This window comes from Pteropus medius, unplaced genomic scaffold (assembly GCF_902729225.1).
Source record: "Pteropus medius unplaced genomic scaffold, Ma_sr-lr_union100, whole genome shotgun sequence".
Lineage (NCBI taxonomy): Eukaryota > Metazoa > Chordata > Mammalia > Chiroptera > Pteropodidae > Pteropus > Pteropus medius.
Window position 1 is genome coordinate 303,140 of NW_024352780.1, and position 14,584 is coordinate 317,723.

At 57.0% G+C, this 14,584-nt stretch overlaps 1 protein-coding gene across 4 annotated transcripts in view; it reads right to left on the reverse strand.

Annotated features, from left to right (window-relative positions):
• The window catches only part of NUDCD3 (NudC domain containing 3), a 40,171-nt gene extending 30,557 nt beyond the window's left edge, over positions 1–9,614 (reverse strand). For 2 of the 4 annotated variants that reach the window (XM_039847077.1, XM_039847079.1), the window contains exons 1-2: positions 9,334–9,612; positions 4,216–4,517 (exon numbers count right to left, since the gene is read on the reverse strand). In XM_039847077.1, the coding sequence (XP_039703011.1) occupies positions 4,216–4,517; positions 9,334–9,525 (494 nt within the window). In that variant the 5' untranslated portion in view covers positions 9,526–9,612. Of the gene's footprint in view, positions 1–4,215; positions 4,518–9,333 lie in introns of all 4 variants that reach the window. The other 2 variants (XM_039847080.1, XM_039847078.1) reach the window with 2 other exon arrangements.
• Positions 9,615–14,584: the final 4,970 nt, after the last annotated feature.

Genomic DNA, 14,584 nt, shown 5'->3' on the forward strand with positions numbered 1-14,584 from the left:
GCAGCTGGAGCCTCATCTGTAGATTTAAACAAATCCGTGTCTGTAATCAGGACATGCTGAGAAGGCGGGGAGTTCACAGCCGACGGAATGACCGAGGCAGGCTGGCTGGCACGCGTGCACGGGGTGGCATCCTCCGTCTGCACGTCTGTGCAGATCCTGCTGCAGCCACGCTCTGCGAGGCGTGCTTCTGCCCTCTGACGGGAAGACGAGCCGGCACGGTTTCTAGCATCACAGGACACACCAGGGAGAAGAGGCCGCTTCTGACTCTGAACTCTCTCCAGTCGGTCCGGCACCGCAGGCAGACACAGCCGCTGGCCCCAACCGCATACCTGCCTGCTGCTTCACCCCAACATCTGTGGCCCTAGTTCTGACTCCACGATCTTAGGCAAAGCAGGTTGCCAGGGCCGGACACGAAGGCCACGGTGCCCTACACGAGAAGCAGCAGGAGCAGCTCGCTGGCCACCCTCGTCCTGCCAGGCTTCCCTCAGGTGGGCCTGAGGGTCCAGCCGTCCCACGACGCCCCTCTCGTGGCTCTGGGCTGGCAGAGGGACAGCCGGGCTGCACCGTAGGCAGGCAGGCCAGTCAGTGCCCCAGCGGGGCAGGGCCCTGTCCCTCACGCAAGCCCAGCCCCCAGGAGAGAGGCTGTTTCTAGGCAGTAATTCTCTCTCAGGGCTCCCTTTCCCCTCCTTCTCAAAGAATCCTGCTGTGACAAGACAGGCAGGAGGCGGAGTGGCCCGGCCTTTCTGGATGTCCACCGCAGCTCGGCACCGGCTACAGCACGCCCGCCACTCGGGAGCTGAACTGCAGGACCCAGGGCGGGCACCGGACCAGACCCGAAACCGACCCCAAGAGGCAAGCCCCCGGACCGCTGGAGAGGTGCCTGACTGGTGACTGGGACGCGGATACTACCTGGTTTGTCCCCCTCTCCTTCTGCAGTGCTAAGCAATGTCTGTCAGCATGTCTGAAAGCTGCCCCGCACCCAGAAGCCCTCCCAGCGCAGGTGAGGCATGGCGCACAGGTGACGTCGGGGCTCCCAGCGCAGGTGCAGCACGCAGTACAGGTGACGTTGGGACTCCCAGCAGCTCTTCTCACAGGTCTTCGCTGTGGGCAACCCGAGGCCTGGGGAGCCCCTCTAGACCGCGAGCCCATCCTTGAGGGCTGTCCCGAGTGGTTGTCTGAGCAACGGCTACCTAAACCGTCCAACTAGCAGAACAGCAGATGCACAGCTTACGCAGGAAGGGCCGGGCACAACTGCAGGGCCTGGATACCGCCAGGCGACCGGGGCTCGGATGCCCCCACACTCCACCTTCAGATCGGCCGCAGCGCTACATCCTGGGGGCAGTGGACAGGTCTGGGCGAGGCTTCCTGCCTCGTCCACGGCCAGCTAGGGAGCGCCTGATGGCAGAGGGGCCTCCGTCCTTGCAAGTCTTGGTCCTGCAGGCCAGCCAAGGTTTCCTGGGACACGTGTCTTCCCTCAAAACTTACGTGGGGGCACAATGTGTAAAAGTCACTCTGACTCTAACGAGAACACGAGTGACTGGTGCAAGAAAAAAAAAACACAGTCTCCACAAAACAAGACAGCCATTCTGGTCCATGACACAGGAATCACAGACAAATCCCACCTTAGAAGAAAGACTTCAGACGTCAATTCATTTCCCTCCAGGCCTTTTCTCTGCATAATGTTCAATGTTTTTCAAAGTTGTCATTAGTTTGAAGCTGGCTTTTCTCACACAACATTATATCATGAGAATACCCGTGAGTCAAGGTGCCACAACAGAAGCAGACCAGAAGAGACACACTAAGAGACTTACGTGACTGGGGGCCGCCTGGGCCATCTCAGATCCAGAGGGCAGGCCACCTGGAACTCGCCCACAACAGGACAGAGCTGCTGTCCATGGGAGCCTCAGCTCCGCCCTTCACACCCCTGAGTACTAATCTCCTGGGACACCCCCAACACCCGCTTGGGCTTCCCTGAGCAGCTAGGCATCGGCGTGGCCAGCAGATGACCATAAAACTGACCATCGCAACACCACATCAGCACTCTGTTAAAAGCTCGTCCATGCATTTAACCGCTCCCTTCACGGAAATCCAGCGTTCTCCCCGAATTCTGTGACGCGAGCAACGCTGAAATGAACGAAAGGGAAGGAACTGTGCATTTGGTCTTCACACTCGTACCTAACTCTGTTGGGGAGGACTCCTGGAGAAGGGGAGCCACACACACACAGGGATCCAGAAACCCGCGCCGGGTCCCCTGAATCTGGTGGAAGACGGACCTGGGCCCACATGGAGTCTGACCACGGGGAAGCCCGTGCAGTCCCGGGGTCCACGAGGGGCCAGGGCCCCTCAACCAGTCAGACTGCGAGGACCTCACCGAACGCTCAGGGGAGCCCAGCAAGGCCGGGGTTTACCAGGAGGACTAAACTAGCCCCAGAATAAAGGGTGCCCCAGACACGCGCCCAATAAGGCTTCAAAACAAGCTTCTAAAAGGGCGATAAATCAGCTGCATGCAAAAACAGAACTCAACACTCTTTAAAGAAAAAAACTCCAGAGACACAACCACACAACACCCACAACGTCTAGCATCCAACATGAATGCACCAGATGTGGGAAAATGCAGGAAACCATGGCCCGACGTCAGGAGAAAATTCAGCCAAGAGAATCAAACCAAGAAATGATGGAGACAATAGAATCAGCAGACGAAAGCCTAAAACAGCTATGATAAATATACTAAACGATCTAGAGAAAACGACGAGAGTAGAAATCGAAGCCGTAAAAAATAATCGAGAGCTGAGCTGAGCGTAAAAAATACTCGCAGAGCTGACAAATCTACTACCTGTAATAAACGACGTACTGATGACTAGGTAGAGACCAGACACTAAAGGAGAAAAGAGTAAATCTGAAGACAGGGGAACAAAAACTATTCCGAAAGCAGCACAAGGCCAGGGGACTCGGGGGCAGGCCTGGAAGCCCGACACCCGCAGCACAAACACAAGGAAGCGCGCCCGAGCGCGCCGCACCTGACGGCCGCAGCCGTGACCAAGGGCAGCTGCGCGTCCCGGCCGAATCCCAGGGCTGGGGACAAGGGGGCGTTCCTGCACGGGGACACGGTCACGCACTCCTCAGGAACGGTGGGAGCAGGAAGAGTGCGGAACGACGTTCTTTGAAAAAAAGCATCAATTCCTAATTCTGCAGATGGTGAAAATGTCCTCAGAAACGAGGATCAAAATAAGACGCCTTCAGACGGGCAGGGAGAACTGACAGCAGCGGCCCCTACAGGACAGGCGGGGGCACCCCGCACCATGCCCCTTCTCACCAGAGCCCCTGTGTGGACCGGCCCTTCTCCTCTGGCCTTTAGTGGGGCCACTAGGACTCTCGGTTTCGCCCATCCCACCTGACGAAATCGGCTTCCCTCCTCCACACTGTGTGTTGCCAAGTTGGACATTCTGCTTCGTTAACGAGGAACCCCCCTCAGAGACGCCCCAGGCAGGTCGCGGGGGTGCGAGGGGCAGGACGGATGGAAGGGAGCGTGGGACAGGGCTGGGCAGGGGAGAGGCCCCTGGGGACGGTCAAGGCGCCGTCCTGCCACGGAAGAGAGACCTGAAGCGGAGCTGGCTCAGGGCGGCGTGCTGTCCCCAGACGCGGCCACGACCCTGCACAGGGAGGCCGTGGCTCTCCTCACCCACGCGCCCGGCAGGAAGAGCTAGTGGGCAGCGCCCCGCTGGACGCAGCCCCACGGAGGAACAGGCAGAGCGTGCCGCCTGGCCGGACCCCGCGCAGCACGGGCCACGCGGTGACATCGGGAACAGCAGCGATGGTGCACTATGCTACCCCCTCTGCCTCACATGGGACACTCAGGAGGGGACCCTGCTCGCCCAACAGAAGGTGTTTTGCTAGGTGGCAGCCACTGAGGGGCTCTGTGCCCACTGTCCCAGTCAGACGGCCTCCCAGGTATCTGTCCCTCAGGCCGAGGGGACAGTGAGTGGCATCTATAGGAAGGGCACCATCAGGAGTGGGGCCAGACAGGTGGGTCTCACCGGCTGTGTGACTTCAAAAAGGAGATAATGGAGGGCCCTGATGCCCACTGCCCTCCCAGCCTGTGCAACCAAAGCGCTGTCACCCTGTCGGCACGCACTGCTGCTGTGTGACCACTGAGTGACGGCAAGGCCCGCTAGGACACCGAACCACCCCGCGGCCCAGCGAGAAAGGAGTTCTTACTTGGGAAGCGCTGGGGGGCCCATCGGGGCCTCGGCAAGTCCTGCGGCAGCATCCGTCAGCTCAGCGTCCTCCCTGGAGCCTGGGGCCTCCTCCCGCAGGGCGACTTGCTGGCCCGAGGCCTCCTCCCGCGGGGTGGCCTGCTGGCCTGGGGCCTCGTCCCGTAGGGCGACTTGCTGGCCCGGGGCCTCCGCGCTCGCCTCCGCTGTGGGCTGGGCCTCGGCCTCGCCCCGCATCTTCTCCTCCAGCTCCCTCCTCCTCTTCTCATCGTCCTGACGTGCCATGTGGTCGAAGGTTCGGAACACCTGAAATCACACAGCGATGGGCATGAGCACCTCTGCCCAGACCGCAGCGTCCCGAGCCAGCAAGGACAGAAAGGCAGCACTGCCAACAACATGATCTGGACTCCCCAAGAGCTGCTGCAACAACAATCCTGAACGGGGAGCTCCAGAACCCCCGAAGGGGAGGCCTGCCAAGCAGAGGCCCCCACGAGCCGGCTGCCGCCCCAAAGCGCTCTCTGTCGAGACTGCTCAGTAGGGTCTGTGCGCTGGGCACAGGGCGGTGCCAGGGTCTGGGAGCCCTAGAAACGTCAGCTCATGCTCCAGAAGGGAGGTGCGAGCCGGCAAGCGTCACCCCGCTGTGGCCCACACAGCCAGGCGGGAGGTCAGCGTCCCAGAAAGGTCGGGAATCCACTGGACAAACTCCACGTGTGCCCACGACGTGCAAGAACAGACAGACAGTGGCAGCTCCGCCCTCGGAACCCCACATTCTAGGAGCAAAGCAGTCCTTCGTCTTTTTTGGAAGTCACACCCCCTACAAATGCTAGGACTGTCTCCCGAGAAAGTGCACATGAAATGTGGTGCCATCCACGGCACGTGCAGACAGGACAGACCCGCACGTGGCAGCCCCAATAGGAGGCCGTGATGCGCACACTCCCGGGTCAGGGAGCCCGCAAAAGCTCTTCCAGCAAAGAAACCCGGGTCCTCTCCGGGAGAGCGGGCTCCGAGTCAGACATCAACAAAAGGCACGTCTTCCTCAGAAGCCAAATGCCCCCAGAGAGAGGGGCGTCAGGAAAGAGCTCCTGCAGCTGCTGGTGGCAGGAGGCTGGCGGATCCACGCTGGGACGTGGCTGGGAGCAGACACAGCAGCCACGCTCCTTGGAGTTTTCCCAAAGGAACTGAAACATGTCCACACAGAACCGGCACGGGGATGGCGCCAACAGCCTCATTCATCACTATCAAAACCTGGAGTGACCGAGACGTCTGGACGGGTGGGACAGCCGCGGTCCACCCAGACAGTGGAGCATCCGTCACCCACAAAGAGACGACTGTCCGGCTACGAACAGCCGTGGGGAACCTCAGATGCACACGGCCGAGTGAGGGGAGCCCATCTGAGGGGGCTGCGCATTGTGTGCTTCCGGCCACGTGACGTTCTGGGGAAGGGACAACTGTGGACAGTGAAAGGGCGGTGGCTGTCAGGGGACTGGGAGGCGAGAGGGAGGGACAGGCGGAGCACAGGGGATTTTAGGCCAGTGAAACCACTGTGTGATACTGTCATGGTGGACACGTGACACAACGCATCTGTCCAAACCCACAGAACCTGCACCACCAGGAGTGAGCCTGACATCAACCATGGTGTGGGCGACGATGACCTGTCAGTGCAGATTCGTCAGTCGTCACAGATGTTAACTCTGGCACGCGTGGGGCAAGGGTCTCGGGGAACTCTGTACCCTCCCTTCGACTTTGCTGTGAACCTAAAAGTGCTCTAAAAAATTCGTCTTAATAAAACATAAAGATGTTTTACAAGTGGGCAGGAGCCTGGGTCGAAAGGGCCCAGGTGGGTGCTGTGCAGGGAGCAGGACAGAGCTGGAGCAGCGCCACCACGCCGAACTGTGCCCGACACGCGGACACGCGTTCCCCCGACCCCCGGAACGCGGAGCGGGCAGCGCCGCCACCGGACAGGCGAGGAAGAGTCCGGCCAGGGGCGAGTAACTTGCCCAGGTGCTGTCTGTCGGAAGAGAAGCGCCAAGCACTGAAAGACGGAGGTGCAGGAACCACGTCCCGAGGCGGAGCTCGGAGACCGCACAGGCCACGTTTGCCGCTAGACACCCGGCGCGCTGCCCGCCATCCCCAGCGCCTGCGTCTGGGACCCCGACCCTCTGCCCTCGGAGCCGAGGCTCCCCTGCGCCCAGTCCTTCACTGCAGGCCCATAAGACAAGCCAGAGCAGGGCTCCCCGGGACCCCGCGCCGCGCCCCTGCTCCGCTCGCTTTCTAGACTCTGGAATCGCAGGGCTGTGGGGCTGAGGAGACACCTCTGCCCTCCAAGCAGCACTCCCACCGGGCAGAGCAGAGCGACTCTCCCAAGACCCCCCATGAGCAAAGCGGCCAGCCTTCCCGACTCCCGGGCGGGCTGCTACCGAGCACGCCGACTCCTGGCCAACGGCTCCAGGATAACGCAGAGCCGCCCAAAGTGAATGAAATGTCCCTCTAAACCGTTTGTTCTTAAAATGTACTAACGTGCCATAGAGAGCAATGCATCTTTCACGCGTGTCCTTCTGACGAGGGTCCTCGGGCTGTACGTCCAGGCTGTGCAAGCCCTCAGGATCAGGAGAAAATTTCTGGGCAGTTTGACACCACTCCCCAAAATACCAGAGAAAGATTCAAGTTCCAGAATGAAGCGCCCCAACACTCCCATCCAAACCCCCTTTGCTGGGGTCTGAAGAGACCCCAAGCACCTCCCTTGGGCAGTCTGTCACGGCATCAGGGGCAGACAAGCAGGGTGGGGTCAGGAGGCCACCTATCACCACTGAGAGGTGACACGGTGTGGCACCAAATCACTTGATCTGACTTAGCATCTTTCATTTTTATTAAAGTATGGCTGACAACCAGAATGGCATTCATTTCTGGTGTACGACACCGTGAGAGACATCTGTACACCTGACACAGTGATCCCCGCTCTGGTCGCCGTCTGTCCCCGCAGTTATCGCAGGGCTGCTGACTACACTCCCTACGCTGTGCACCACACCCCGTGACTTGGCCGTTTGTAACTGGGAACCTGTGCTGCCTGGGCACCATAAGGCCCACCCCACAACAAAGCCGCCAACACTGAACGCCCTTCCAAATGTCCTGCCAAATGCCTCTGTGCTGAAGGGACAGCTCCCGGGATTCGCGCTGACCTTCCCAGCCCAAACACCCGGGGATCAGTGCTATGTTAAACTTCCTGGGCGATGCCACCAGGCGGGAACCACTTGCGGAGAAGCCACACCTCTATTAAGCTGCTGGAAAGTGTCCTCTGGTTTCCGTGACACTTACTGCCCTGCCCACGTCCCCTCGCCCCCTCCCACTCTACAGCCCTTGCCTCTCCCCTCTCATCCCGGGATCCTCCCAGAGGGCTGCTCTCCATCTTCAGCTCTTCACCCCCTCAAACCACTCTGCTGCCTCCGTCTCCTGCGAGATCTAGTCCCATGATTCCGACAACCCGTGGGCAGGGGCTTCTGCCTGCAATTTCAAATGCAACTTGTCTAAAACTAGGCTTTTTCCCCCAAACTCAAACGACAGTACTCAGCGCATTCTCATTATTCCAACTGCCCAAGTTTGAAACCTTGGATCCTCTCTGAGTCGCCCCCCCCCCGCCCGGTCCCATTTCCACTTCATTAAACTAGTCACCACGCCTTAACTTGTAAGAGTGCCTGGAACACAGTAGGTGCTTTATATATTGATACCACATAAATGAATTACCTGTCAGTTCACCTGTAAAACCAGGCTGTGTTAGGGTTAAGTAAGACGGCACCCTGGAACGTAAACCCTCTGCCACAGTAACCGGCACTCGCAGGGGCTCAGCAACCGTCCCCTGCTCTGCCACGTCTTCTCCGCAGGCTACACTGCCCATAGATAAGTGTTCCCACCCTACTATGGAACAGTTAAATAATGGAACGGAAAGATCTGAAATCACAAAAATGAAGTTTTGAGCTCCAGCTCTATGATGAGTTTGGTCGAATCACCTACCCTTGCTGAACTGGCACCCTCACCTGCCACATAAAATTCAACTGCATCTATTTCAGAGGGACGTCCATGCACGTATTAAACCGCCACTGAGATGGCACTCGGCCACCGGGAGGACAAGGACTAGCCTTCGGTTCTGAAACTGAGACCCAACTCCACCCCTCAGCCCTCACGGGACGGTATCGTCTTCGGTAGTTACTCAAATGGTGTAAGCTGCGGTTCCTTCATCAGACACCAGAAAACACCTGACCTGTGCGCAGCTTGCAAGACCAGATCATGTTTAAAAGCACAATGTAAACTGTGAAGTGCTGGAGGCCTGTGGGAGGTACCACCAGCTTTTCTACCTTCCCAGGTTCCTACAAACAGGCTCAACACTTGGCCGAGTACCTGCTTTCATCCCATCAAAATCCCACCTCCCCTCCAAAACCCTTCTTGATTTCCAAGCCATTGTTTCTATTCCTTTCCTTCCAGTGAGCTGCCACATAACTGGCCTTCCATAGTTACTGCCCGTTTCTCCTTAACTATACATAACAAGTGCCACAAGAGAGAAACCACCCTTAAACATCCGTATCAGAATGCATCTCCAAGGCCTGTGACACCTGAGAGTGTAAACGCATTCAGCAAATACTAGTTTATTGCATTCCAAGGTACCCGGTCAACTCCAGTGATTGCGTTTAGCAGAACCTCAAACCTACAATTTAACCTGGTTATACAGGTATTTGGACACTCGAATGGGCTGTCTTTGATCTGGGAAGCCACATTTCAAACAAGGGGACCACACCCATCCGTCAGCACAGTCTCCCACCTCCAGCCTGTGGTTCTGGGCCATAATTTTACCATTCCCTGCCTCGCAGCGCCGGCACCTCCAAGGACCCTGCGCTGCGGGAGCGGAGCGAGCCCAGAGCGGAGGTGTGCCACTTCTGACACCCAAGAGCAACTTGATATGTAACCGGCGTCTCTGCTTACTAGAAGCCGCGGCCCCGGAGGCGGGTCTGGGGAAGCACCAGAGGGGGAAACTGAGGCCAGAAGCAGGGAAGGGGGCGGGCTCGCGCAGGTCGGGGACTCCCGGGGTCCGGGCTGCCGCCGCCGCCCGCCCGCCCGCCCGCCCGGCGCGCGTCACCTGCAGCACCAGCGCCTGCGCGGCCCCGGGCGGGAAGCCCATGCGGTCGGACGGGTGGCGCAGCAGACGGTAGAAGTCGGTCTTGCGGTAGAGGAAGCCGAAGAGCACGCGCAGGAAGTCCTGGACGTTGCCCACGTGCTGCAGGATGCCCAGCAGGGCCTGGTCGTACAGCTCGGCCGCCCCGGGCTCCATGGCGTCGCCGGCCGGAGGGAAGCTCGCTCACGGCAGGCGCGGCCCGGACGCCGGCCCACGGCCACTTCCGGCGCGCCGCGGTAACGGCCCCGCCGCCGGCGCGCCCGCGGAACTTCCGGTCCGCGCTCGCTCGGCGCCCGCGCCGGCCCGCGCCGGCCCCGCCCCTGCCGGCCTCCCCCGGCGGCCTCGCTGAGGAGCCGACTTGAGCCCCGAAGTGGCTCCTAGACGCGAGAGGGCGCGGGGCCGCGCGGCTGAGGGCGCCTAGTGGCCATGGCGGAAACGGGCGGAAGAGCGCGGCGGGGCGGCACCATGTGACCAGCCTGGTCACGTGGTCCGCGGGTAGCGCCCCCGCCGGGTGTCCGGATCCCGGGACAGCGGGCGGCCCGCGCGGGCCTCGTGCTGGGCGTCAGGGGAGGGACGTGCGTGCGGGCGGCGGCGGCGGCCCTGTAAACAGCCGAGCGCGGGGCGAAACGCAGGTCACGTGCACAAGTGGGAGAGGAAAACGCCGCGCGCGCGGAGCCCCGTGTGCCGTCGTGGTGAGACGGGTGTGCGCGTGGCGTCCGTTCACAGCGCGCCCTAAGTGTCGTCAACACAGCACGCGTACCAACAACTTCAGGGATTTTACTCAACAACTTAATTAACGAAGGAACCAGTGACGCGACAAAGCTGGTTCACGGACATTGGGAGGAACTGGGTACTTAACAGACCTCCTGAGAAAGCAGAGCAAGGCTGTTCGGTTGTAGAAAAAGCTGGTTAGCATCCTACCAGAAAGAACGGTAGGCTGTCTTTTCTAGTGGATAGCAATGATATGCATCTCTAATGGACTAAAATCTACAAATTAATGTATATTCTCATAAGGTACCTATGGGCTCTAATGAATTGTAAAGTCAAGACGCAGATAAATTGCCCTAGAACATTAGTTATGGAACTTTCTGGACGTAAGACCCACTTTTGCTCTTAAAATTTCTTGGACACTCCAAAGAACTTGTTTATATGGGTAATGCTTGATAGTTACCATATTAGGAATTAAAATTTTTAAATGTTCATTTATTCATTTTTTAAACTATAAAAAGCACGTTGCATGTTAACATTTTTATGAAGAAATAATATTCTTCAAAGTAAAACGTTTAGTGGGAAGAGTAGCATAGTTTCACATTTTTCACGTCCCTGCAGCGTCTGGCTGGACAGAAGGCAGCAAGAGTCTGAAACTGCAGCACCGGTGCTTTGGATTGGTGTATGTGAGGAAAGCCCATCACGGAGCAAGTGGCTGGAAATGAGAGGATTGTTTGAATTGTCTTTTCAGATAACCATATTATTCTTTGAATCGGCACCCAAATTTGACTAGTGGTAGTTTCTTAAAGGTTAGTCGCAATGTGGAATCTGAAATGTCAGTGAATGCTTCCTACTTTGTCACACTGATATCCATCAGTCTGTCCTCAGAATGAATCTTTTATGAACTCAGAGGTACAGTCTTCCTGAGCATGCACAGGTACCAGTACCGGTTTGTGGCCTGTTAGGAACCGGGCTGCACAGCAGGAGGTGAGCGGTGGACGAGCTAGCGAAGCTTCATCCGTATTTGCTCCCCAGGGCTAGCATCACCGCCTCGGCTCCACCTCAGATCATCAGGCATTAGATTCTCATAGGAACACCGGTCCCTGGTGCCAAAAAGGTTAGGTACCGCTGGTGTGAGCTGCCCATCTCGGTGCTTTGTTAACGGCAGCCCAGGCGGACGCAGCCACTGCCTTGATTCCTACTAAGACAGTAGCAGTCTTGGGCACCGCTGCTTTGGCGCCATCTTGCAAATGTCTACAGTAAAAAAGCAAAGAGCATCATGGTATTATTTCGACCTTGGACACCTCTCAGGGGTTCACTATACTCTGAGGACCGCTGCCCTGGAGAATTAAAGCATCCTGGAATGAACCCGGCATAGAATGCCTTAGTACGACTTGGAAAGGACATGCGGCCACCTCACCGCTGTATTTCCAAGTTTTGAATAACATCCGAAAGCATCACAAATAGAGCAGAGACTGCCTCTGGGGAAAGGGGTCAGGGGAACAGGAATAAAACAGAAGAGGCCTTTGAAGTCAGTACCATGTGTTTGCATTACTTATTCAAAAAGTAAATAACTTTAAATAAAGAGTCGAAAGCTAAACATAATTTTATACACTCCAGCAGTCACACTCATGTATTTACCCAACTGATCCATACGAACACATATGCAAATGTTTCGAGCGGCTTTCCTCATAATTGCCAAAAACTGGAGGCAGCCCAGAGGCCCTCCAAAAGATGAATGGAGAGACAAACTGTGGGCCATCCATGTAAGTAAATTCTATCACCAGTAAGAGGGAATGAGCGCTCAAGCGACGAAATATCAGTTGGTGTTAAATGTGTGTTGCTAAGAGATAGAAGCCAGTCTAAAAAGGCTGCTACGGAATGTGACATTCTGAAAAAGGCAGAACTGTGGAAGCAGGACTCAGATCAGGGGTCGCCAGGGGTTTGGGTGTGAGAAAAGGTTGAATGGGTGAAGCACAGCGGCCGGGAAACTTCCATTCGGTACTGATGACGGACACCTGGCACCAGGGTTATGGAAACCGGAGACCTTTACGACACAAAGAGTAACCTTAACGAATGCAACTTTTTTTAAAAATCACTTAAGGGATTGGGGATCCTGGAAGGGAATGCAGAATGTGACAGGGTAATCGAACTGTGTTGCAAATGAACGTACCAGCCTCACTGAAGGGAGCCACTGACCTAGGTAGCTCTGGAAATGAGCGGAGTCGCTGGGGCTAAAGGGAAAAGGAGCTGCACGTAGACACTTCAATCTGTGTTGCATCCCACGGGTGTGGGTTAGCAGTTCTGAAATCCGACACACATGCAGTGGAAATGGACAGTACATGGCGTGGGGGGTGGAGCCAGGCTTCTGACTGCTGGCATGGGCGGTTCCAGATAAGCAAGGAAAGAGCCTAGAATGGTCCATGTGGTGAGGGTTAGAGCTAGAGGCATCAGAATGAGCTTGTGTTTAGCATAACACAGAGGCAGACGGCTACATACAAAACTGCTTATAGGAGCATGTATGCACGGAGCCACATGTATTTACACGTGTGTATTCCCTTGGTCTCCCAGCCCAGAAATGACACGCACGTCGGGCACCCAGGTCCTGGTTTCTAGCCCCATCTCCAGAGGAGGAACCAGGGCTCCTTGGAGTAATGGCTGATTATCGGGCAGGGGCAGGAAACATACGAATCGAGCCTGGACCATCTTGTAGTGCAAAATAGGAAGTGCTCAGAGAGGAAAAACCCACCAAGGGCGAATGACGAAAGGACACGGGAGCCAACTGAAAGGGCGTCCCATGGCCTAAGCTGGAACAGTTTGACAAACAAATGGGTGATACGAAGTAACTGTGATCACCCAGAATACAGAGTGGATACGCGTGAGCCAGCACTGAACTCATATACTGTGTGCTCAGGGTGCTGCAGCTCCGCCCACCAAGGGCTGGGACGCAGCACCCTGTCCCCTGAGTGTTGGCTACACACAGGGACCACCTGCCAAAGAGCACAGCCTGGAAAGGAGGGAGGGCGACAGTCGGGCGGGGATGCCTGGTAGACATGACCTCAACCAAGAGACCAAGGTCGGCATCACAGCGGTCAGCCACGGTGATAGCACATGTCCTTGACATGACATGCTGAGAACAGCACTTCACTGCAGTCTTCCACCAGACAAACCCTGTTTGAGGGACATGCTACAAAACACCTGGCCAACCCTCCAAGTTGTCAGGTCTCAAAAACATGGAAAGTCTGACAAACTGTCACAGCCCACAGGAGCCCCAGGTGTCATGCGGCGTCCTGAGTGGGGTCTCGGAGCAGAAAAAAGACACTAGGGAAAAACGAAGAAAATCTAAATGAAGACTTCGTTAGTAATCATCCATTTTGGTTCATTCATCGTATGTCGAGGAATGAACCTTGCCAATGTGTCACGTTAGTGGGGCGGGCCGGTTGTGTGGCATACGGAAACGCTGTGCTGTCTTAGCGGTTTTTCTGTAAATCTAAGATTATTGTAAAAAGTTTTTTTAATGTATTGAAAAAACGATCACCATCCGTAATGCTATCCCCTCCCCCCAAAGCAGGACGAGGTGCTATGTTGGGGTTGAGGCAGAGGGGCCCCCACCGCCGTTGCTGGCCCTGTGGACGGCGGGCAGCTGCTTCGCGAGAAGTCTCTCTCACCGGCGGAGGCCATGCCACCTCCAGGTGGCTCCCATGCACGGGGAGGTGTGCAAACCTGTGCCCATCGCACAGGTCACAGCTCTGTACCTGAAACTCAGAGGCGAGATGAGTTCCAGACCTTTACACCACGTAGGATGTCAGAGCCCGCTATGCACGCCAGGTCGGGCGAAGACTGTAAAAGCCCACTTACAAATAGACACTTCTCATCCAGCCAGTTTTGGCCACCAAATGAATTTGTCCCAAAATTACAAAGGAAAAAAAGTTATGACCTCAATTTTCAGAGCTTTGGGGATTTTGGAATTCCAAGGAAGTGCTCCAGGGCTGAAAGAAAATAAGAGCACTGAGGTGGCCGCGCTGCAGGGGGCGGGACGCGCTGCCACCGTGCCGGGGCACGCAGCTGGCCTCAACCACGTGCCCCCATCGCGTGCTGTCACGAGGCCCCTCCGTGAGAGGACACGGAGGCTGGAGCCGCGGGGAGCAGGGCCTGCTCAGGGAGGTTGGGATGCTGTGTTCCTGACCCCCGCGCCCCGCTGCCCCTGCAAGGCCCTTCAGGGACCTGCCCGTGTGCACAGTGGGTCCCTCCCCTCCAAATGCACCCCAGCTTCTCCAGCAGACTCTCCGGGCCTTGCCTACGTCACAAGCTAGTCCCAGAGAGGACGCAGCTGCAGGTCCCTCCTCTGGCCCGACCCACAGGCTCTGTCATCCACGCGACGGCCTGGCTGCTTTCTGAAAAGGGGACCGGACAGACAAACCCACGTCTCCATGAATCAGCCTCCCGCGCAGGGGATATTTGTATAATTTACGAAAATGACCTTAAACCCAGAAGCAACCAGAAGAGG